Source organism: Daphnia pulex, chromosome 2 (genome assembly GCF_021134715.1).
Source record: "Daphnia pulex isolate KAP4 chromosome 2, ASM2113471v1".
NCBI lineage: Eukaryota > Metazoa > Arthropoda > Branchiopoda > Diplostraca > Daphniidae > Daphnia > Daphnia pulex.
The window spans coordinates 11408453-11432456 of record NC_060018.1 but is presented as its reverse complement, the minus strand read 5'-3'; the positions used below and the strand labels follow the sequence as shown (position 1 = coordinate 11432456).

At 43.9% G+C, this 24004-nt stretch overlaps 3 protein-coding genes across 3 annotated transcripts; 1 reads left to right on the top strand and 2 right to left on the bottom strand.

Moving 5' to 3' along the window:
• Nucleotides 1–4694: 4694 nt before the first annotated feature.
• On the bottom strand, nucleotides 4695–5867 carry LOC124207854. Its single transcript, XM_046605490.1, has one exon. It carries the CDS (start codon nucleotides 5865–5867, stop codon nucleotides 4695–4697), a length of 1173 nt encoding a protein of 390 aa, XP_046461446.1.
• Nucleotides 5868–5935: 68 nt separating this feature from the next.
• Nucleotides 5936–9650, bottom strand: LOC124207847. Its single transcript, XM_046605480.1, has 3 exons — nucleotides 8441–9650; nucleotides 7814–8326; nucleotides 5936–7746 (listed from the first exon to the last, which is right to left on the bottom strand). Exons 1-3 carry the CDS (start codon nucleotides 9648–9650, stop codon nucleotides 5936–5938), a joined length of 3534 nt encoding a protein of 1177 aa, XP_046461436.1.
• Nucleotides 9651–15878: 6228 nt separating this feature from the next.
• LOC124205475 lies at nucleotides 15879–23998 on the top strand. The gene is made up of 5 exons (XM_046602920.1): nucleotides 15879–15923; nucleotides 22617–22807; nucleotides 22916–23040; nucleotides 23174–23342; nucleotides 23422–23998. Exons 2-4 carry the CDS (start codon nucleotides 22698–22700, stop codon nucleotides 23251–23253), a joined length of 315 nt encoding a protein of 104 aa, XP_046458876.1. The 5' UTR covers nucleotides 15879–15923; nucleotides 22617–22697; the 3' UTR covers nucleotides 23254–23342; nucleotides 23422–23998.
• Nucleotides 23999–24004: the final 6 nt, after the last annotated feature.

Sequence of the window (24004 nt, the reverse complement as noted above, 5' to 3'; positions counted from 1 at the left end):
TATTTATTTGAATTTATTCATTTAAATCGCTGGATTCACGTTTTTCGTGTCGGGAATGGTCGTCCGTTTCATGGAATAGGGAAACAAGGAAAAATTGGGAAAAATAGGAAAAAATGGGAAAAATAGGAAAAAATGGGAAAAATTGGAAAAATTTGGAAAAAAAATGTCCATTTTTCCCTTGGTTCACTTCCAAAAAGAGTCGGCGACCCCTCGGTCCGTATCTGATGGGAACGGTTGTCTAATAGCTCATTGGCGGGTGGATATTGATGAAAATTTCAACGCGTCGAATTTTCCATTTCTCATTTATTTATTTTTATTTTCTACTATCGTAAGTTATTTGTGAAGAAAAATCAAATCAAATGATAAAAGAAGAAAATATTTACCCCTATCTCTCTTGTTGAGATGAATGATTGAGGTTGCAACTGGTTTGTATCGAAAGTGATGAGAGCGAATTTATACCAACCGCGGGAAAATTTGAAAAATCAAAAAATTCGTTTGGGGATTAGTACAAGCCACCATTATGCATACTACGATGTGCGTACACTGACGCGTATTAAGCGGGCCTGTGATAACAAAAAGGTGCGCCACAAAAAATAAATTAAAGTCCGTTTTAATTTTTTTGAATGACTTTTGGTGTTTGTGTGTTTATGTTTTCTTTTATGGCTGGGCAACTGGTGATGAAAAGAAATCTATTATATGCGCCAGCTTGATTACAATCTATTATTTTTGTTTATAGGAAATGACAGAACATTTATTGCAAGAAGGACTTATTTGGCGGCAAATCAATGGATTGCCTAATGACTGTTTGACAACTATTATCAATACGAGAAAAGGAAACGGTACTGGAAAAGAAATGATTTTTGCTCAACGGATAGTCGTCTACAAAATGTAATTTTCATTTGTAAATCATTAAGTTACTTCAAATGTAAATTAATTAATTAAAATTCTATTACTTAACTGGCTTTGGAATATACAGTCGCGGCTGCAAGTTTGTATACCTTGTGCTCAAATACCCGCCTTTTTACTCTGTAGGCCTATTGGCGGATAGTCTTAGCCTATCGCAAAGAAAAGGGGGTGTTATTTGTTCAAATTTTTCTTTTATTACCCAAACCCTCTTCCCCTTTTTACTTATCCCTTCCTCTTATAGCATCCATTACTATTTTACCGCGATGCTGAAAATGGTTAAGCAACCTTTTTTAACTTAAATGGCAATCTGAGGTCATCATTCATCAGTCTAAACTGAGAAGTAGTAGCTATCGACATGAATAATAACGTCATTCAGACCCCGCGCTTGAGTGAAGCTGAGAAAGGAATGATAATCGGATATAATTTAAGTGGCTACACCGTTCGCGAAATTTCTCAAATTCTTCGTCGGACGAAAGCAACCGTTTACAAGTGGGTTACTAGATTTAGAAATGAGGGAAATGCTGGCTTGAAAGTGAGGAATCGTAGTGGAAGACCACGTGCAACTGACGAAGCCTGTCACCAGAGGATTGTTGCGGCTGGCAATGGAACCACATTTTTTTATTTTGTTTGTTCACTCGATTTGAATTTTCCTTTTTATTAGCTATCATAAGTCCCTTTGACACGACGGAAGAGATAAAAAAACGGCGGAAGCATTTAATATTTCCATCCGTACTGTGAGAAGCCGCTTATTAGAGGCCGGCCTTCGAGCGAGAACTCCAAGTGTAAAAATTTTTTTGAAGGAAGCGCATCGAGCAAATCGCTTAAAATTTGCAAGAGAACACATTCATTATAACTTGGATTTTTGGCGTAAAGTAATTTGGTGCGACGAAAAAACGTTCGTGTCTTCCGACCGCCCCCCGCAATACGTAAGAAGAATGGATGGAACTCGGAATGATTCCGCTAATCTTGCGCGCAACCTATGGTCAACCAGAAAATCGGTTAATGTATGGGGCTGTGTAACGTAGACGGCCCAGGAGTGCTACATCGGATTGATGGTAAACTGGAAAGTAGGCAATATCTTGAAATACTAAAAACAAAAATGCGACCGTTCGCCGTCCCAAACTTTCCGCTTCCAGCCGTAGCCGACGATGTTCACGAATTCCGATTTTTCCAGCATGATGGGTAATAAGAAAAGGGTTAAAAAGGAACAAATAATTATAACACTAATACAAAAAATATTTTTTTGGTTGTCCCAGTCACAAAGCAAGGATAGTTCAAGACTGGCTAAGAGGAGAGGCTCTAGAGGAGCATCGGATCAAGACTCTTTGGTGGCCGGTGTACAGCCCAGATTTTAATCCTATCGAAAACTTCTGGGGCTTTATGGTTCGCAATATGGGCCAGATGGAAGTCAACAATGCTGAAGACGTGTATGATTGGATTTTTCAATTTTGAGAAGTAATGGAAAACAATCAAGCTTATTGGCAAAGTTTGATTGAATCAATGCCAACCAGATTAGTTAGAGTTATTGAGTTAAATGACGACATGACTGAATATTGAATAAATTCAATGTGAAACGAATGCATACCTTGAAATTTCTTTATTTTGTATGGGGACTTGGACGTAAAGAATGAGTAAGGTTGCTTAACCATTTTCAGCATGGCGGTAAAATAGTAATGGATGCTATAAGAGGAAGGGATAAGTAAAAAGGGGAAGAAGGTTTGGGTAATAAAAGAAAAATTTGAACAAATAACACCCCCTTTTCTTTGCAATAGGCTAAGACTATCCGCCAATACAGAGTAAAAAGGCGGGTATTTGAGCACAAGGTATACAAACTTGCAGCCGCGACTGTATGTGAACAACAAATTTAAATTAAACCAAGTAGTTAAGAAAAATCCAGATTTGAGCTATCTGATTCCGAAGTTGACTTTTAGCGTAAAGGAGTATGATTCGATAACTGCATACATGGCGAAAGGCAATGAAAATTTTCAAGCCAATGAGCTAAGCAATGTGTCTAATGTGTAATGTGTCTCTGTGATAAGGAAGACTACAACAAACCAAATAACTTTTATAACCTTACTATCAGAAAAAACTAGAAATCGAATGACAGTGAAATAACATTGCTCTCTGAAGATGAGACAGAATTTTTCGATTATTCGCGGAATACGAGTGATGAATTATTGGAACAAATTGCTCTTGGTATGATGAATGAAAAATTAAATTTTGTTGCCAAAGTTGATTTTTTAACATTTTTTCTATTTTCTAGATCTTCTACATTTAACTAGTGACAATGACGATGCAGTCGATCAAGTAATGGAGCTTTCTGAGATACCTTGTAAGGAGACAATGGCCTACAAGTGCTTAAAGGGACAAAACAGCAATGGAACTTGCGAGATGTGTCGGTTTGTCTGGAAGAAATGTCATCATTCCATGTTGGGACAAATACTCTCCAGGGAAGAAATTAAGCATTCAACGCAATACCTAGTTGAAACACTTATATGGTAAACATTTCAATTTTTTAAATACTATTTAGATAATCTTAATAAACCAATTGTTACCACACAGGACAGTACTACCGGAAGTAGGACTAAAAATAATTCTACAATCTGAAGATGCGTTACCACCAATGATTTTGCCAACAGTTGTTGGTCCCATCTGCAAGAAATGCGAAAGAAAAACCTCAAGATTATGGGAAAGCGAAACGGAATGGTGTCAAAGCTGTTATGACAGGTGCCAGTTGTTGAATTCAGTGAATCCGACACCAAAATATTTGTAATTTGGTCAAGAACAGAAGAGAGAATTGACGTTAGTCTTCACTTGCACACGACATTCTACTGAACTACGCCGTCTCTTATCGGAAGCAGATGTTTTCAAAAATCTGGAAGAGTCATTCATAGAGTCACAAAGGTATGAAAATTTTTGATTGATGGCGGTGAGAGAGAGAGCGTTCAGATGGTCGTGAGATATGAAGAGTTGGGTACTGGGGATGGGTTGCAGGATATTATAAAAATTAAGAATTCGAGAAAGAGTTCTTCTTCTTTTGGACGTTTGCGCTTTGTGTGTGTTTTCTCTCTTCTCGAAATCATAGACGTATACAAAACTGAAAGGAATAACACACACATCTTATTTACCGATGATGACGGGGTAGCTCTGTCGAGAAATTAACGACTTTGTTTCGTCTTGTATTACACAGACAAATACAATGGAGAATTAAACGTGGAGAGAAAATGAGAGTTTAGACGAGAGAGAAAAATGACGGAGCCAACGACCAGTCGATGAGAGAGCAGGACGCGAACTAGCCTTTCTAGAACAAAGCAAGGGGGTTCTAGCAATTAGGGGGTGAGAGAGGGTGGCAAAAAATGAGGGGGGGGGGGGTTACAACGTTGCAACACAAATTTTGGAGGGAAATAATATTTCCGATATACTCCCGGCCCGGAATCTTCTACTCTTCTGCCATATTCCGGATCCGCTCGTTTGCTGCAATGGCGGCTTTACGCTTGGGTCGCGTGGCTGGAACGGGAACACTTGAAGCAGACTGCGAAGGAGGGCTTGAAATCTCGATTGTTTCGGTAACTTCCAAGGGGTAGAGTTTTGAGATCGGCCGGTTGGTTTTCCCTCCAGCTGTACGAATCTCGGCGGCTCTGACTTCCCCATCTGGGCTGACGATTAGCTTCTCGATCACAGCTAATTTCCATTCCAGTCTTGGGCCCTCGTTGTGAACGAGGACGACGTCGCCAATTTTGACGGTGGACTCGAATCGTTTGTTAGACACATTGTGTCTTTCACGAAGGCTAGTCAAGTATTCCTTTTTGCCAGCGTTTTCGAAATGAGTTCAGAATCTTTTGAAGACGGGAGAATATTTCCAGGAGGTGAGAGGGTTTCTCGCCATAGGTAGGATCCAAAAGTTCGTCTTCCATAGACGGGTCGTACGGAAGAGACGTCAAACGATCCCCATAGAGAAGATGAGAGGGTGTGAGCGCTTGAGGCTCATTAAGATCCGATGAAACGTACGTTAAGGGTCGATCGTTCAAGATGGCCTCGATTTCAGAAACGACGGTCCGGAATTCGTTGAACTTGAGCTTCGTGCGTCCTAGCATCTTGTTGAGGGCGTCTTTTGTGAGTCCGACGAGACGCTCCCAAAAGCCACAGTACCATGGTGCGCGTTTTGGTATGAAGCGCCATTCAATTTGGCAATCGGAAAAATACCTGTTGACTTCTGGATTGTCGTAGAGCTTTTTGAGAACTCGGGCGGCACTTTCGAAGGTAGTGGCGTTGTCTGAAATCACCATTTTAGGCTTAAAATGATGAGAGATGAAATTTCGGAATGCTAAAATGAAATTAGCCGTGGAGAGGTCCTCAACGAGCTCGAGATGAATAGCACGGGAAGTGGTACAGGTGAAGAGGCAAATGTAGGCTTTTGACTCCGGCTGTCCAGCTTGACCGCGAATGGGAAATGGCCCGGCAAAATCTATGCCAGTCACGGCAAAGGCCTTGCCTCCACGGACGCGAAAACTAGGTAACGTAGCTGGATTGGGGGCTCTGTAAGGAGCCCCATTCACCCGGCGGCAGCGACTGCAGACACGCACGACAGACTTGACTTGCTGTCGGATGGAAGGAATCCAAAATCGCTGGCGGATGCTAGAAACAGTGTAAGAAACACCGGAATGAAGAGTGCGCTCATGAAAATGTCGAATAATTAGGCGGGTGAGCTCAGTATTCTTCGGTAGAAGGATGGGATTTCGAGCATCACGTGATAAATCGGCGTTATTTAAACGGCCACGGCAGCGAATGATCGAATCAGCGTCCAAATAAAGATCCAATTGAGATACCAGTGCTGGTCGACGTCCCTTTTTGTCACCGCGGAGATACTCGTATTCGTCGGCAAAAAACGGATTTGAAAAGAGATGATCCATTTGCGTTCCGCTTGGATGAGTTCCAGTGTGGAAAGAAATTCGCGATTCCATTCAGCCTTCGGTCGTTGAAAGTTGCTAAATTGTCGAGAAACATATGCAGTTGTTATTTTCAACAAACTCTAGTTGAAACGGGCGATGTCGATAACTGTTGAAATATCCATTGGCAGGGGGAGTCGTTCCGGAGCTGCGATGGTGGAAATTTCTGCAAGGTGAAGAATTTTGACTTGACTGAGGCTAGATACGCTCCATTGCGGCCATTCATCTTCGGAAGATAACCATAGTGGGCCCCTTGTCCAAATCGGAGACGATTGAAGTTGGTGGAGCGTTAGGCCTCTCGTTACCAGACCAGCTGGATTTGAAGCAGTAGGGCAGTAATGCCAATTGGCATGATGAAGACGGTTGAATGCGATGATCGTGGAGACACGATTAGCGACGAAAAGATTTTTCTGTCGGTCGTTCTTTGACAACCAATATAAAAAAATTTGACTATCAGACCACATAGTGACTGATAGAGATATCCCGAGGACTTGGAAGGCGGTGATGATCGTTGTCGCGATGCGAGTTCCAATAACGGCTGCCATGAGTTCCAGCTGCGGAAGAGTCAACTGAGGGCCGTTGCCTTTCAACGGGGCGACTCGAGCTTTGGACATGACGAAGGAAGAATTCTGGCAGTCAAGGAGGTAGGCGACAGCACCATATGCTTGCTGACTGGCGTCGACAAAAATATGAAGAGATTTTACGCGAGACCTATCACCGAAGTAGGAACGGGGAACCTTGGGTTTTGCGTTAGAAAGAGAGCTGCATAAACCAAGCCAGTGATCAGCGAAAGAAGCCGGTAAAGGATATTCCCATTCTAGTTGTTCTTTCCAAATTTCTTGCATGAGAATGCGGGCAGGGATAGAAAGAGGCGTAATAAATCCAAGTGGGTCGTAGATGGACGAAAGTCCGCGAAGAACATCACTCTTGGTGGGTGAAGTGGAACAAAACGGCGCTAAGAAGAAGAGAGGTAGCTGTAGAGTGTCTGTCGAGCGATCCCACAAAAGACCCAAAGTTTTGGTGAGAGTCGAAACATCCGCCACACCTTCAGAGATTGCACGTTCGTTGAGAGATGGATCGCTGAAAGCCCATGATTGTAAGGATAGCGATGCGGCTTGAAAAGTAGAGAGTGATTCAGCGTAGTAATTCAATGCTTCTTCTGGAGTCTCACTTCCCGAAATCAGATTATCAACGTAGATATTAAATTCGATGTCAACACTGATGGGAGTTGAACTACGCTTAAGATGCTTTTTGATCACTGAATTTAAAATGAATGGACTGCTACTTGCTTCGAATGGAACGACTTTAAAACGGAAAATGTCAAAGTCGGAATCGGGATCGTTGTCATCGCTGAGCCAAAGGAAGCGAATGAAGTCGCGATCAGCTTCGTGAAGTTGTACCTTGTGAAATGCTTTCTCAATGTCGGAAGAAAAACCAATGCTATGCACACGAAATCGAAGCAGAATGTGGAGCATATCGTTTTGAAGAGGAGGACCAATGAGGAGGCAGTCGTTGAGGCTTGCACCATTTCTTGTCTTGCAGGAGCAATCGTACACGATACGAATCGGAGTTGTAGCAGAATCCTTTTGAACAGCAAAATGCGGAATGTAGTGACAACCGTGTGGTGTCTGTTGAGTACGAGACACCCGCTCGATGAAACCGGCGGAAAGTTGATCACGAATAATTTTACTGTACAGCTGTAAGAGCTGAGGTTTTTTCAGGAGACTCTTAACCGTGTGGCGAGTTCGTCGTTGGCAAATGAGATAATTAGATGGCAGTTCTGGATGCTCATCTTTCCATGGTAGCCGCGCTGTGTACTGGTTACCTTGATAAGTAATGCAATCAGCTTGATAGGTCGCCGCTGCATCTGCGTTCTCGACGTCAGGAAGAATTCCTAAAGTTTCGAGTGACCATAAACGAGTGATGAGTGATGTCTAGTTGAACAGCGGAGATGTGAAAACTGGATCGTTGAGTTGATGCATGGTAATCCTGAAGTGGACCAGAAACGAGATATCCGATAAAACTGTTGACAGCTGTAGGACCGTTGCCATGAATGTTTTCATCGTCAACGATAGACCAATATGAATCAGCTCCAATCAAGATATCGAAGGAAAAGTGATCATCTGTTGACGTAGGATGAGCCAACTGAAGATTTTGTAGATGAGGCAGAGTTGAGAGAATTTCTCGATGAGGGTCTTCTAAAGGTTCAACAATCGAGTCAAGAACAACAGCTTGAATTAAGAGACGTTCGCCGTTTAACCCTTGAAGCCAGAAATGGACGACGTCGTAGTAGCTTGGTTCCATGGAGGATGCTGAAATGCCTTTGAAGCCTGAGAGAAGGAGCGATACTCGTCGTATTGGATAAAGACGGAGTAATTTGACTAGTCTAGCTGTGATAAAGGTGATTTGTGATCCATCATCGATCAGTAGATTAGCAAATGCAGAAGTAAGATGTGAGCAAACGGGGGCAACTGCTGTTTTAAGAAAAACAAAGGGTAAAAATTCAGTCACCATGGCTGCCACAACTTTTTAAACTGCTTTGGTTTGAAGACATCCAGTATGAGAAGAGGAAGACTTAGGGGGAGTACCCGGCGGTCTCTTTTCAAAATGAAGGCTGGTGTGGTGCTGCTGAGAACAGTGTTGACACCGAAAACGATTAGGGCAGTCTTTCAAATTAGTGTGTCCTGAATGAAGACAGTTGGAACATAGCTTCTTTATCTTCACTACTTTTGCGCGATCTTCCGGTGTTTTGAATTCGGAGCATTTTGTCGGCGAATGCTCTCCAGAACAAAATGGACAAATTCGCTTCTTTGTTGCTTGGGAAGGATGCGATGAATTGAAGAGAACTTGCTTCGATGCCGGACGAGGAGGTGGAAGCTCAAACGTATCACCCATAATCTCGATTTCTCGCGCGATGGCATTGCGTAACTCGTCGAGAGTCCAGTCTGCATTGCCTTGATGGCGTGTGAGGTTACGACGCACATCGATGGCGAGTTTATCAATCAAGAAACAGACGAGGAGATCACCGTAGAAGGCAGGGGCCGTTCCAAAGGCTTCGAGACCACGGATGTGGGATTCAAGTTGATCGGCGAACGCACGTAGACTTGAGCGAGTGGCATTCGCGACTGGTAGGTTGATCAGCGCCTTGTAGTGAGCGGTGATCACCTTCCTGTGTTGGCTGTAGCGTAATCGAAGGATATCCTTAGCCTTGGTGTAGTTGTCATTTGAAGAGGTTAGACCGAGAAGAGAGGCCTTTGCTTCTCCTTCGAGTTTGGAGATGAGAAAGTTGAATTTTGTAGCGCCGCCATAGCTTTTGGAATCGACTTCGGATTCAAAAACGTCCCAAAAGCTGGACCATTGAAGAATGTCGCCTTTGAAGGTGGGCAAATCAAGTTTCGGAAGCATACTGGCAGAAGGACCAGGTGTAGCAGGAGCGGCAGGAACGACTGGAGCTGTAGCGAGAGCGAGATTTGCGTTAGCTGCAGCTTCGGCAACTTGCAGCGTTTTCAGTTGAAATGTAAAGCCGTCCCTAGCGTCACAATAAGTTTGATTATGAGTATCGGCTGCCTCTATCTCTGCTTGAACATCTTCAGGATCTAATTCATCTTGAATGGCTTTGTCGATGTCTGCTATGGTTGCCATCTTTTCTTCGAGACTTTCAATTTTATTTTGAAGTTCGTGGATTTTTTGGGCTCTCGTTGTGGCAACATCTGCAACGATAGTATTAATCCTGTTGATTAAACGAGTCGCAGCGGCTCGATTGCCTCCACGTGATGCGGTGAGACGAGCCTCCGCCATGATGAAAAATAAAATTGATGATTGATGAAGTGTAGCGTGATAATTAAAACGGAAGAGAGCGACGAATATGAAGATGCATAGATTTATTCAACGATGGCATAGGGACCAAAATTCTCTGACCGAATACACGAATGTTACGACCAAGAGTAAGGACCACAAATGTTTAAATTAGTTGATCTTCTTCAGTTGCTAGTTGAATTGTGTCGTCTTCTTCTTCCTCTTGTAGATCGGGAGGAATAGGGCGCCCTTGATCAGTGAGAATTTTGCATGCGATTTCCCTAGCCTCTCGAATACGCTCGGCTTTGTCGGTCGAAGCAGGTGGAGTGCGAACAGGGTGACGCCGGGACTGAATGTCCTCCAGGGTTTTCTCAGCGGTTTCGATTAAAGCTGCCCGTCTTGCTTCTGGAAGTTGATTTGCCCGTTCTATTATTTGTTTTCGGTATTTGGAAACTTCCTTGCGTTTGACTCTTCCTTCCTTGAAGGTTAAAGCCCGTAGCTGACGGCTTTCGGGACTATTGCGACCCCGAGGCATTGAGTATCATCAAATGTTCAGAGAGAAATAAAGTTGAAAATAATCTGGACCAACATCGACGACCGAACACCCGCAAAGGCAACGACCGGACGATTAGGACCAAGACGTGGGAAAAGTATAAGATTTTTCTCTATGATGATGACTTAAATGGCTGGGCAATATGAACAAAGAACCGATAAACAAATGAAAGAATCTGGACCAACATCGACGACCGAACACCCGCAAAGGCAACGACCGGACGATTAGGACCAAGATGATGGAAGAAAAAATTCAAAAAGGCAAAAGATTTGGAATGACGACGTGGGAGAGACGACGCTGTGGCTAGCCTTGAGCGATGGCGACTTGTCGGAACGCGAGGGAAGTGCCGTGTGTACAAAGGAAGGTAGTGTCGTGCGCAGCCACGCGGTTTCTTGGCGGGAGAAATTACTGAGAGGGGGGGGCGGAATGAAAACGAATGATTTATCGAAGTACAACGATCGAATAATCGGAATAGATCATCGACCAGAAGAATGATAAATTAAAGCAAATCAAAGCTTCCAAATGAGGAAATAGAGAAGTGAGAAGTTGCTGCGGAATGCGAACAACAAGATCAAAATGGCGACTGTTGCGATAGCGAGCAATCTGAGAGAAAAATGGCCGAAATCGTTACGTTGTACAAGTGGTTACGGCACCAAATGTCGAGAAATTAACGACTTTGTTTCGTCTTGTATTACACAGACAAATACAATGGAGAATTAAACGCGGAGAGAAAATGAGAATTTAGACGAGAGAGAAAAATGACGGAGCCAACGACCAGTCGATGAGAGAGCAGGACGGAGAGATAACCCGAGGGGTCGGCAGCTCTAAAAAGTAAGGTTTTTGGCGGTAAAAAAGCCAAAGAAAAACGAGAAAATGTTACAGATTGTTTTGAGGAAAGAAAAAGAAAATGAAAGGTAGAAAAGGCAGAAATGGGTGTTACAATAGGAAAATAAGCGGGAATTTAGGAAAAAGGAGAAAGAAAAGGGAAAAAATAGATAGAAAAGGGGAAAATCCGGTAAAAAGACAAAGAAAAGGGGAAAAGTTACGGAAAAGAAAAACTTTTCCATAAAATGCAATTGATGCAAATCATGGAAATGGGCCTAAGGGCTGTCAGCTGATTTTGTTGAATACCCCCAACAACACCAGCTGGACTCATCAACTTAGTTTCTGGCGTAGTGTTTGATCCTTATCCACACGTTGGGACTATTGTTTAAATAGTGAAGTGTGGGATTTATTAGTTGTGATGGCTAAGAGTAATTTGGAGGAAGATATTTTTAACGTGTTAAAACAACGAGGTATTGAGCTTAACACTCACGTTGAAAATATCTTTCGGTTTACTGGATATAATAATGCAAGGACTTTAGCCAATTTCAATTGCGCAACCGGTGTGCAAGAACTCGATGAATGTGTGCGCTCCACTTTGGGAAAAAAGGAACGCCATGTCAAGAAGGAAGAACAAAACGCAATATGACATTGAATATGATTCGTCACAGTGCCAAATTGACTTGATAAATCCCCGAATTACGTTTACTGCTTGCAAGATTCGCAAACCTTTCCAAGTCTACGAAGCGAACGGTTGTTGGAAGTTAGCCACTAACTTTGTCAACCATTTGAGAATGTGCCACAGATCGGTGCCTGCAACAGGAGCTGAGCCGAAAGTAACCCCGGCCAACGAATCGCCCGTCTTGCCAATCAATGAGCCAACAGAAGGAGCGCCGACTGTGAATTTTCAGTAACTGAGGATAACTTTCCAGCCTGGCTTCTGGAAAATTCAGTAACAACACGTAGTTCCGAAAGACTAATCCGCGTTAAGCAACCTGCAAGCACACCGGATTTACGGCATTTATACGTCACAACAGTAGAAAAAGCAGCCATCCAACAAGGCGATTGGTGTGTTTTTGAAACGATCGAAAGAGACGACTATCTCCTTGGTAGAATAGAAGTGTTAACTCATGTTAACGGAAGAACGAATGAGAGGTTTGTTTCTGAATGGAGGTGGGATGAAGCTGGGGAAAATTGCGATGTTCAGGCTCTTTGCTCTTGGTTTAACATCCAACGGTCTGATGGAACTGTCACAGGAAAAGTTGAGGAAACCCCAATGACAAGTAACGGGTATTTCCCGTGTAAATATTATGTATGCAGTGTCCCTATGCCTATTTTGGACGAAGAGAATTCCCTTCGCTTGTCAGAATCGACAACCGATCAACTTAACCTTTTTTGGAATTTACTTGAGAAATAAAAAATATTGGCAACCTAGCTTTAGCCTTGTCATTTTCACAGTTTGTGCAAAGAAAATGGTAAACAGTGCAACAAGAAAGACAAAAAGGGGATAGTGCAACAAAAAAAGGCAAAAAGAGAAAAAAGAAATAAAAGAAAGACAAAAAAAGAACGAAATGAAAAAAGTGCTAGGAGGGGAAAGGAAGAAAAAGGAAATAGGGGGAGAAGAGGTTTCGGAAGATAAACAAGGGGCGAGAAGCGCTAAAAATGACATATCAAAAGGGCAAAAAAGCACACCATTTTTTGTACTTTTTAGAGCTGCCGACCCCTCGAGATAACCGGTTGGGAATATTTTTTTGAGCGAAAAAGTTACGATAAAAGATGCGAGTGCCTTTTAGATTTTTCACACAAACCCCCTAAGATTTCTTCTTTTTTTTGAGTTTTTTTCTTTTATTTGAATCAAAAATGAAATTTATAAATTTTTTTGGTTTGTTTAGAAGTGATGGCCCATTTGGTAAAGTAAATCGTCCTGGATATCCAACAAAAATTAAATTTGTAGGAAGATTTAGTGCACAAAGAGCTTGCGCAATGTCTCCAATATCGGAAATGACATCGGTGCCACCTAATTGTGATATAAAACCACTTAGTTCCTTGCCTGATTACATAATTGGTAACTACTACCCGGGTGATAATGCTGTGATTCTTGTTTCTCAACCTGCAAGCTTAACTATCTCCCCTGAATATATGGTAAAATATTACGTCTTGTTAAATTAAAAAGTGATATTACAGTTGGCATTTGATGCTTTTTTCTTCTTTAGGCAACCTTTTTGAACGGAGTATTTTTGCGTGGCATTCCGGATGACAGCTTCTACATTTTCTGTCACGGATTACGATCCATGAACAACGTCACACCTAGGTATATGAAACTGTCGTTTCTTGTTGTGAGCTGCTAACCGCAATTAAAAGCAACATCACGCCCTGTGGGCTACGTCCTCAAGTTAACGCATATATTTACGAAATGTTAAAAGGTAATATGGGTTTTTAAAAGTAATTTTCAATTTCATTAAAGTGAATAAATTTTTCCCGTGATTTAAAGGGGTAGAGGAGCGTAATAACCGGCCAACAGCAGGACGAAATATGTCAGATTTGTCAAAGGAAATTATTCCTCACTCACAAGAAAACCGAAAGGTTAGTTTCACGCTGACAATTAATTTGGCTCAATTACTTTAATTTAAAAAATTAATTTTAGAAAGATGAGATGGATAACTTTAGAGACGAATTCTGTTCCTTGTCTAGTTGCAAAACCAATCTTGGAACAACATTTGCCTTGAGCTGTGTAACATGCCACCAATGGTACCTTGGAAGTTGCGCTGATGTGACGCGCGAAATTGCATATGCAATGGAATTAGAAGGTTTAGAGTGGTCCTGCAATGTATGTTTAGAAATATTAGGATCACCCGTTAAAAAAAAAATTACCTTTAACTAAATAACTTGATCCCATGATTTTTCCCCTACAAAGACGGAGTAATGGGGATCACGGATGAGAACAACTTTCATTAGACACATCTTTTTTTCATATCAAATAAGTCTAATCGGCCAGATGTTGTAACAAACACAAAAGTATTCCAATTTTCCTTGTTATTTGGCAAACCACAGAAATGTTTCTTTTTTTCCCTTTTCGGCCAGATGTAGTAACAAACACAGAAGTATTACATTTTACTTATTATTTGGCAAAGCACAGAAATGTTACTTTTCTTTTTTACTATCAAATTATTATTTTTTAAGTATTTTTTCGCTCCTCCACAGCCCTCATCACCCAGCGATTGCCCCAGGTGCTATTGTGTGTGAATCTACTCTACTAGGCTCTGGACGTAAATGTCTAAGAAGAAAATGTTTTAACAACAACAAAAAGGACGTCAGGGTCGAGAGCAGAGCACTCCAGAAACTCCATTAATAAAACGTTTAAGATCTTTTTTTAGTATACATTTTTTTTGTGTTGCTGATGGAAAGAATTTTCCCTTGGCCGCCCTCAACAACCGACCACCAAAAGTGTTTCGTTCTCTTTCACATGTCGTCGACAATTGAAATGGACTCAGCCAACAAAGTAGTTCATCATCGCGGGAGAAGGAAAGACGGACAGGCGAGAGGGCTCAGACTTGTTTGTATCTATTTTGATTAAGGATTACCACCGAGGATTAACCGATAGCCCGAAAAGTAAAAAGAATGTCCAGACAAATTCCAGAGCTGTGGAGAACAAGTCCCTTACAACACTCGCGTCTCTTTCAAATGTGTGTGGGGATATCGGGGTCACGCGATGGCGACTACGTTACTGGCCACGATTGAATCAAAACGGTTCGTACTGATGGGCCTTTATGGACGGAAGTGATATGTTGGTTGTAGAGATGATGATGATGGGCCCGGATAGGGGAGGACAAACATTTAACAAAGACATCACGCTTGATTTTTTCAAATCCCCAAAGTTTCTCGTCAAAACTCAAATAACTCACGCGAACCTGTTTCATATCGACATTCGAATGTGTATAGAGTCCCACCACCAACACCACCACTAGACAGATGATGGAATAGACGGTGGGGGGAGAGACAGAGAGACGGAATGCTGCCACTCTGTCCAGATTATAATTGGGGGCCCTGCTGGACGTGTCGAGCTGTCGAGTGTAGAGTCAACCAGAGTGGCAATGGTGGTGGGGGGAGAGAGACGGGCACACAACATCATTCCGTCCTGTCCAGATAGAGAAACGCGTGTGTGTACAATAAAGGTCTCTATAGAGTGTGTAGACTCTCCTTCTCGCTCGACTTGGTGTAGTTACTCTTTTACTACACACAACAACTGTACACGTATAGTATATAACCCCCCGAGTTTTTCCAGAGAAAATGAAGAGAGAGAGAGCGGAGGCCCTTGTCTGGCTAATGTCATCGGGGCGGCGGGTGCGGCCACGGACCGGCGGCGCGACCAGAGATGGACGAGATCTTCATCTTTTTCTTTCTCTCCCTCGGCTCGCAAGTGGATAGTGGCGGGATAATCCCTGTCGGCCCCCAAACAATCCACAATAAGCGACATTGAAACAGTCCAACCACTTTTTCAAGTTCTTTTTTTACTCGAGAGCAGAGAGAGAGAGTCTATCGAGAAATATAAAAATATAAATTTGAATGAAAAATAAAAACTTCAAAATGAATTCCAGAGAGAAAACAAATGTCTTTAGAAAAAAGGGCTGATGTGTTCAATAGTATAAAATGCACAAGCAATAAGGGGCGCGGTGGTTGAAAAACTATCGGCCAGAGTTTGGATTTGATTCCTCTCTTTTTGGGGGGGTGTCGAATTCCCACCAGTTTAACCGATGAGCTCTTCCTTCTTCAAGCCTTGCACGTCCGACTCTATACATCTGCATAAAAGAGAGACGAGAGACGTCTTGGTCATCGCCAGCCCGACGGAAGGACTTATCGCCATTTATTTCTCACACATTCGAGCTGTCCTACTTTCCACACAGGTATTATACACACACACGTCATATGTCAATTATTTTAACTGTTTACTCTTCCGTGCAATTGTCCCCTCCAGTAAACTTGTGTCGCTGTAACTTTGCAAGCAATATCGAAAGGCTCATTCGTTAGTTGGAGCAAAGGAGACGGATCATGAATTTCCATAAACGAAAATTTCGTTTTGAAATTTAAATTGCCGGATTGCGTTACTGTTCGGCGGGGGGTATGCGTATGAGCTCAACTGCTGAATGGGCGGTGGAATGACTTGGCAATGTCGCTCCCCTCCCCTTGCAGCATAGAGACGGCAGTTGGACCTAGTACGTTGACGAGCGAATACATCCTGTTTCTCTCTTCTCAATTCTCCCATCGTTTCACTTCATTCCATGGCGCAGTTGATATATTCTTAGTGAATTCTCGAACTTATTCCTTGACTCTCATTCAGTTCCGGTAGTGTGTGACTGTGAGGACATTTTCGACTCGTCCCCATTGTTCTTGTGAATTTCCCCCCTGGCTTTGTCCCAGCGTGGTCTTGTGGAGGCCGCCATTTTGGTTTTGAGTGTGTTCCTCCCTTACACCAATCCATTTTCCATCGTTCTTCATCGCCGGCATCCCTTGCCATTGTTTCATCCTCGTTCGAGTTCATTGATGTCATTTTCCCCCATTTTTTTGCGTTTTCGTGCATCTATCGTCCGTTAAATTCACACCCCATTTCATTCTTGAAGAGGGCCCACATGTTGCGCGCCCGCCATTTTTTTTCTTTCTTTAACCGACTTTCACCGTCAACGTTCGGCACATTTGTTTCATTTTCGTCATTTCATTTTCACATTCAAATCTTTCATTTTTTTCTTTCGCCCATCAGTCGTATACCCTACATTCTGTCGATTTCATTTTCAACGTTTCACTTTCGTCATTTCATTTCACATTTAAATATTTCATTTTTTTTGTTTTCTCTCGCCCACCAGTCATATACCCCTCGCCGTACTAGCCTCATTTTCATTCAATTCTTTCATTCAGCCCCGTTCAAATACTTCATTCAATTCAAGTCACTTCGTTCATTCCGCCCCATCTTGACTTAGAAGAATTCAAAGACAACTTCGAGATATGGCATCAGCAGTAGAAGATATTTCTCTCCCTCTCCACCATCAACACGGCGCTGCCTCAGGGTGAACGCCCGGAATACATTGCAAACATTCTCCTGTCCTGTCTCTCGAATGCGACACTGAAGGCGGTGTTGACAATGGGTCTATCCGCGACCGACTTGGTGGATGCTGACGTCATTATCAAGAAACTGCAGGAGCGGTGCAACGCTGGCCGAAATTGTCATGTTTGGCGCCAGCAGTTTGCGTCTCGTGTTCAGCGTGATTCCGAGTCAGTCGAAAATTGGCTCGGCGACCTTCGAGATATTGCTCGCAAGTGCGAGTTCGAAAAGGATTGCTGTGCTGCCTGCCAGAACACACGTCTGTTGGGACAAATCGTTTTCGGTGTTTCTGACGACGATGTGCGTCGAAAGCTTTTGGAGCTCGGCGCTAAGCTGACACTGGACAAAGCCATCAACATTATCCGCACAGCAGAGGCTACGCGTCTACAGTCGTCCAACATGAAGCAGGGCACCACAGCACCGGTGAATCAAATCAAGTCTACTACAGGAAAGCGCCTCAACGACAAACAGGCCCCGTCTCCGAAAAGTCAGTACCGCGGTAAACCATCTGTTCGTTGGCATCCGCCCGGTTGTCATCCATATGGTTGCTGGAACTGCGGATCAGCTTCACGTCATGCTAAAGAGGAGTGCCCTGCGTTCGGGAAGGAATGTCATTCGTGCCACAAGTCGGGTCATTTCCAGTCCGTGTGCACTCAAGGTAATTCGTCCCCAAAACCTGAGACGGCCGGCAGTATTTTGATTCAATCCATCCTTCAAAACGACATGGTCCGGCTCAGTGTCACCCCTGCCTGCAGCGTCGAAGAGTCGTTCATTCAGATGCTTCCGGATACTGGAGCGTCCATCGATGCCATTCCGGCTTGTTTATACCGGTGTCAGTTCAAAGACATTCCGTTATCTTCTCATGAGGCAAAGGCAATCAATGCTACAGGAGCTCCAATAGTGTCGCTGGGCCAGTTTCCGGCATCGTTTGTTTGGGCCGCCAGTTCCGGTGGTCCGGTTGTCACTTCGGTCCGCGTTCTTCAAGATCTACAGCAGCAACCGGTCATCTCGAAAGCGACACAGAAAAAACTTGGAATGCTCCCCACCCAATACCCTCGTCACGCTTGAGTATTGGCGGCTATTACCACTTCCCCATCGGATTTTCCAAAGTTGCCAGATATCCAATCGACATTGAGTGAGTTGATGAAGGAGGTACCTTCAATATTCGACGGTGTTTGCCGGCCCATGCGCGGCGCACCCTGCCACTTTCAGCTCAAAGACGATGCTGTCCCCTCATCCATCCGTGGTTCGCGCCCTATTTCCGTTCCGCTGATGCCGAAGGTCAAACGCGAGTTAGATTCATTGGAGAACCAGCAGGTCATTGCCAAAGTATCTGAACCGACGGCGTGGGTCCATCCCATAGTGATTGTTCCAAAAGTGGACGACGAAATCAGGATCTGCGGTGATTTCACTTCTCTCAACCGATGCATCATCCGTCCGGTTTTCGAGGCCCCAACTCCCTTTCAGGCGGTCCGCACGACCCCTCCGGGAATGAAATTCTTCACTGTCATCGACGCTCTCAAAGGCTACCATCAAGTGGAACTTGACGACGAGTCCAGCCTCATGACGACCATTTCAACTCCGTTTGGCCGCTACAAATACCTTCGCCTGCCTTTTGGTGTGTCTCTCGCCGGTGATGACTACGGTCGGCGTCTTGCTGATGTTTTTGATGATTTCCCGAACTGCCGGCGTGTGGTCGAAGACGTTCTGGTCTTTTCTGCCACTTGGGACGAACACGTTAGTCTGGTACGGCGTTTATTTCATCTCGCGGCGAAACATCAAATAGCCATCAACTTAAAAAAAATTGTTTTTGCTCAACCCTCCGTGTTGTTTGGCGGCTACGTCGTCAGTGAGAGTGGTTTCCTGCCCAATCCTGATCTTCTCAAGGCCATTCGTGAGTTCCCGAAGCCAACATGCGTTTCAGAGATGCGGGCCTTCCATGGCCTCTGTCAACAAGTTGGTAACTTTTCAGATGACTTTGCATCCCTTCTTCGCCCCCTGGCTCCCCTCTTACGAAAGGATTTCGTATAGGAATGGACTCAACAACACGAAACGGACTTTCAGGCTGCCAGGGCCGCCTTATCTTCGTCGTCCGTTTCCAAATTGGCGTTTTACAACCCGGCTCACCCGACGTCCCTTCATGTTGATGCTTCTCGTCTGCGCGGATTGGGCTTCATCCTCCGTCAGCAGCAGACCAATGGTAGTTGGAATGTCGTCCAAGCCGGATCCCGCTTCCTGTCGGATGCCGAGTCCCGTTACGCCATGATTGAACTGGAGTGTTTGGCTGCGGCGTGGGCGATGCGGAAATGCCGGCAATTTCTTGAGGGACTTCCATCGTTTAATCTCTTTACGGATCACCGCCCCTTGATCCCCATTCTAAACGATTACTTTCTAGACAAGCTAGACAATCCCAGGATTTTGCGCCTTCGCCTTTCCATGCAGCGATATTCTTTCGTCGCGTCGTGGGTTCCTGGAAGAAATAACGTAATGGCCGACGCGTTATCCCGTTCTCCTGTTGATCAGCCTTCTCCAACAGATGAAATTGCAGAAGGCCCATTCTGCTTCCGAGCATGTTCACCTGATGGATGTGATGGAAGGTTCAAGCTCCAGCAATCCTGATATTTTGCTATCATCAGTATCTGCTGCATCGGCCGTCGATCCTGTACTGATTTCTCTCCGTCACACCATTCTACAAGGTTTTCCCAACGATAAATGCAACCTTCCTTTAGATCTCCGTCCGTTTTGGCAGGTCCGCAGCCAACTATATATTGATGGGGACCTCATCCTTGTCGGCCCTCGTGTTGTCATCCCGGTTTCCTTACGTCAAGAAGTTCTCCGGCGGCTCCTTCAGATGCACCAGGGAGCGACGAAGATTCGTCAGCGCGCACTTCAATCGGTGTATTGGCCGTCCATAGACAATGACATCGTTATGGCCGTCAAGTCTTGCTTAACATGCTCCGAGCTTCTCCCTTCCAACCCGTCGGAGCCCCTTCTTCCCCACGAGCCGGCATCCCGTCCGTTCGAATTTATCTTTGCCGACCTTGGCACTTTTCACGGTCGCGATTTTTTTATTGTTGCCGACCAGTTCAGTGGTTGGCCCCAGGTGTACCCCTTTCCAGACACCAACACATCTACACGCCGAATCATCCGGAATCATCGACGCCCTCCGCTCCTTCTTCACTTGCGGAGCAGGCGCTCCTGTCAAGCTTTGGTCAGACGGTGGCCCGCAGTTCAAGTCGGATGAGTACCTCACTTTCCTTCGAGAATGGGACATCTCCCACGGCCGGTCTTCTCCTCATCATCCCAAGTCTAACGGTTATGCGGAAGCTGCCGTGAAATCAATGAAAAAGCTCATTGCAGGATCCTGGACCTCAGGTTCCTTTGACCTGGACAAGTTTGGGAAGGGCCTCCTCCTCTTCCGTAATGCTCCCATTGCTGGAGGCGCATCTCCTTCTCAGGTGGTCTTTAACCGGCCCACTCGTGACCTAATCCCTGCTCATCGTCGTTCGTTTGCGCCTGAATGGCAGAAGGCTGCCGGAATTCTCGAAAAACGCGCACTCCGCGCCAAAGAACTTCGTACACTCCATTACAACAGCACCACACGCCCACTTCCCACCCTTCACGTCGGTGATAACGTCGTCATTCAGCATCATCGTTCCAAACGCTGGACCACTCCGGGAGTCATCGTGGAAGTTGGCGCATTCAGGGACTATTTGGTGAAGACCCCCGCTGGTCGGCTTTTCCGTCGTAATCGACGTTTTCTTCGTTTGCATTCCCCTACGGCCGTGCCTCATAGCCCGTCTCCGGCGCCTAATAGTGTCCATCCTCCGGTTTCATCTTCTCCTCCGACGACAGCAGCCCCTCCTGTTCCCGCGGCTCCCGCTGACACATCACCGGCCGGTCCAAGGGGTCCGCAACTCAAATTTACTACAATAAAAAAGGTAAAAAAGCAAAAAAAAGTGAAAAAAGGAAAAAAAAAGGAAATTTACTTTACGTGCTAAAAGAAGGGCGCGCGCGAACAAACCCCCCCTCCTCCCCATCCCCTCCCTACCCTTTTATTTTCGCTTGAAGGAAAGCCTATCTCAAAAGGAAAAAAGGAAAAATAAAGCAAGGAAAAAGTAAAAAAAATAAAAAGTAAATTTGAGTTGCGGACCCCTTGGGCCGGTCCTCGTCGCTCGACGCGTCTCGCGGCCAAGAAACCGTAATTTCCATACGCTGGTGAACTAGTGTTCTTAACGGAATATTGTTTCATTCATTCTTTTCGTGCTCATTAGTCACCTGCTTATTTGGCTCATTATTCGTCCTTTCATTTTTTTTCTTATTGTTCCTTTCTCTTTCCATCACTTCCCATTCAGCCGTCGTATGCTTTTGTGTCATCTAATGTTTTTTTTTTTTTTGGTTTTCGTTTCCCCCCCCCCCCCGATCATCTCTTGTAACTTCATTGTTTGTTTGTCTGTTTCGTGATTTGTCCCTTGGAGAAAAAGACATGGAATGACTTGGCAATGTCGCTCCCCTCCCCTTGCAGCATAGAGACGGCAGTTGGACCTAGTACGTTGACGAGCGAATACATCCTGTTTCTCTCTTCTCAATTCCCCCATCGTTTCACTTCATTCCAGGCGGAGTTTACCTCCAATTACTCTCTCAAATCTGGAAGTGTTTATTGCTGGTTTCGGCTACGCTACATATATATAAGAAGTCGGTAAGAAGTCTGCTGTCTTATATTAATAGAGTCGGATAAGAAGTTCTATAGTAATTCGACCTAAAATTTCTATGCATGTGCACCTCTCTTTTTCGGAGATTAGGGCAGCAGCACATTCGGTTAAGAGTTGAAAGTGTGCATTAATAAGTTAGCAAACTTATGAAATAATCAACGGATTATATTTAGGATTCTTCTGCGCTATGGGTGGTGTAAGGTACTCTTGGAACTAATCAGCGCTCCTATTTTTACCTGCTTTTGACTATTACATCAGTTCCTCACGTCGATCATTTTCAACTTGCTCCTTCTTAATAAATTCTTAATAAATAACTCACTGGTTTATAAGTATCGATCGATTGAACCCTCCGCTGCTGCATTACATTTAGATGAGCCAGTCGAAAGTTTGCTTTAATGACAAGCTGCTACTTTCTCCATCGCTTTAAAGTTTCCCATGCGCAAATATAGAAAGTGAATCATTAGAATATTTCAGATCTCATTACGTAGGTACTTATGAGTCAAGACACGCCGCACTCTGCTGTAATCATAGAACTCTCTAGTCTTACTTCCGCTGTCACATTTCACTCGATTAATTTGACCAAGTTCACCAATAATAATCATTTGCTCCCGCATAATTTTCAATTCATCTTTGATTGAAAAAAATGACTGGACTAGACTTTTCGTGAGATCCGATCGATAATGTTATCATTGATGTTTCTCAGACTCCAGAATATATTCGTTCGAGTTGTGAAATAAGCGACAGGAAGAAAATATTTGATAACGAGACTATACTTATGTTTTCTGATTTAGGGATTCCTGGTGACCCTTTTCTTCTGCTTCCTCAACACGGAAGTGCGCAACACGTTGAGACACAACTGGGCCAGGTGGAAGATGACCAGTCGCTGGCTCGAAGATTCCCAAAATCACGGCAGTCGAAGAAATGACACGGCGACAGACAGCAAGCGCAACTCCAAGGAGGGATCTCGAGCTCCATGCAGCAGGTGAACAAACCACTTCTTTCATCTTACATTAGTTCAGTCAATGGTCTGTCTATAAATAGTATCAAAATCTAATTCTGATCTAATTTTGTTTTTGCTAATTTAATTTAGACTTTACAGCTATCCGGATCACAGTAGCAAGCGTGATTCAGCCTTCAGTGAAGTGACGATGGTTGCGCCATTCACTCCCATTTCAGTCCTTCATCTGAACACCTTTGGACCAAGCAGCAGCAGTGGTAAGACTTAAAATACCACGGATAAATTGTGGTTATATGCGGAATTCATGTTATAAAGCCCGTTCTGTGTCTGTACCTGAATACTATGAATTCACGTGAAATGCCTGACATTATTTTTCTAATTTAACGACAGTTGAGGACGAGATTGAGACTCGAACTGAACGTTATTCTTCGTCCAATATTGCTAAAGAATCGAGAAATTCAGTTTGTTAATCGTCAGATGTCTAATATGAGGGAACTTTCGCCAACTTTACTACGGACGGACCGGTTACGTCATCAGGGCGAAAAACTTTTTTTCTCGCGTAAGTCATAATTAATCATTTATGCCGGTATTACATTTCTAAGTTAACTGAAAAGAAAATAATTTTAAAATAATAATAGAAACCCGTAGACAAGATTGAAGACGTAATCTGGGTCATCATCAAACATCAGTGTGACCCACCTGGTGGGCAAAATTACAAACTTATCAACACCTTAATGTATGCTCATTACGGACCACGTCAGATGATGATGTTTTGAATTGAGGCCCGAATTGAGGAGCAGCTCTCATCCGCAATTTTCATCCCGACCGTTATCACGAAATGGCCCAGTGCTGCAGATCTCTCAATAAACTCACACGCGTGATCTTTAGTCGAGCCTCCCAATTTCAACGGCGTTATATATTCGACGCCACTTGACGACTTTCAGCTCGACAGCAAGCGCCGCTCACGTATCCACTAGATTGCGCAATAAGAGACGTGCAATGTTTAGATTTTTCTCTGCATACTATCGACATCGACATCTCTTCGCTTGAAGAGCAATTCCACCCGAGCACGAAACAAACGGCTCTGTCTCTGTGTTTCCAGCATCCGGTGTTACATAATCCACTTCCCAAAATTCAATGAACAACTCGAATGTCTCTCCTTGTAAAAATGTTACATAAATTTGCAATAAATTGTGTGTATATTTTGCAAAGAAAGTTATA